Source organism: Cynoglossus semilaevis, unplaced genomic scaffold (assembly GCF_000523025.1).
Source record: "Cynoglossus semilaevis isolate Cse_v1.0 unplaced genomic scaffold, Cse_v1.0 C19117106, whole genome shotgun sequence".
Lineage (NCBI taxonomy): Eukaryota > Metazoa > Chordata > Actinopteri > Pleuronectiformes > Cynoglossidae > Cynoglossus > Cynoglossus semilaevis.
Window position 1 is genome coordinate 1 of NW_007586597.1, and position 1000 is coordinate 1000.

At 43.7% G+C, this 1000-nt stretch overlaps 1 protein-coding gene across 1 annotated transcript; it reads left to right on the forward strand.

The window, feature by feature from the left end:
- The first annotated feature begins 16 nt into the window (after positions 1 to 16).
- Positions 17 to 833, forward strand: LOC103399242 (notch homolog 2 N-terminal-like protein). Its single transcript, XM_008337957.2, has 2 exons — positions 17 to 212; positions 332 to 833. Exons 1-2 carry the CDS (start codon positions 164 to 166, stop codon positions 682 to 684), a joined length of 402 nt encoding a protein of 133 aa, XP_008336179.2. The 5' UTR covers positions 17 to 163; the 3' UTR covers positions 685 to 833.
- Positions 834 to 1000: the final 167 nt, after the last annotated feature.

The following is a 1000-nucleotide window of genomic DNA, read 5'->3' on the forward strand; positions in this document are numbered from 1 at the left end:
ATTTGCTGTCTTAATCTGTGTTAGTATTGTAGACGTCCTAATTTGTGTGTGAATACCCCCTACCCCCAGATGTCGCCCAGGCTTCATTGGTCCCCTCTGTCAGCACCTGGATCCCTGTCATCGATCTCCATGCCTAAATGGAGGTGCATGCAAGAGCCAGGTGATGAACGGAATCCCACAATACTCCTGTGTCTGCCAGAGAGGCTTCAGAGGTACAGCACACCGTCCACACATAGTTAGAATTAGAAGGGATGCAACAGAGCAACCGAGACAAGAACTGTGACAGAGCAACCGAATCAGGAACTGACCATAAATCCTTATTAAATTCCAGGACAAGACTGCGGTAACATCGACGCCTGTGCCACAAGTCCATGTGCCAACGGGGCTCGCTGTACCAGTGTGAACGACCATTACAACTGTTCCTGCCCGCCTGGCTACCAGGGAAAGAACTGTCGCAACGATATTGACGAGTGCCGAAAACCTGGCATGTGTCTCAACGGCGGTCTCTGCCTCAACACCCAAGGGTCTTTCCGCTGTCAATGCCAACAAGGATACAGCGGTCGAACATGTGAGGTGTCCACACTGCCCTGTGCCCCGTCCCAATGCCTTAATGGTGGAACCTGTCGACAGACTGGCGAGCATTCCTATGAGTGTGCTTGCCTACCAGGTAGAGTAGCAAAATAGAATAATGCCCTCATGTCAGCACACGTTATTTCTCAAATGTATATTTATCATTAAGTATCATTAATTGCTGGGAGAGGTTTAAGTAATCTTGTGTGTATCTTTGGTTTGATTTTAGCTTTTTTTATAGCTATTTATGGTAAATTCTTTTGTTAAATTTGTTTTAGCAAATATAAAACAAATATAATATATTAAATGTATTTTATATAAGATATTTTAGGGCATACACATGAATTATACAGAATGCGTTTCTCTAGCCTAGGGAATATTTTGTCTTGCTATTAGTTAGCTTTTAGTTAGCTTCTTATTCAATTGGCTA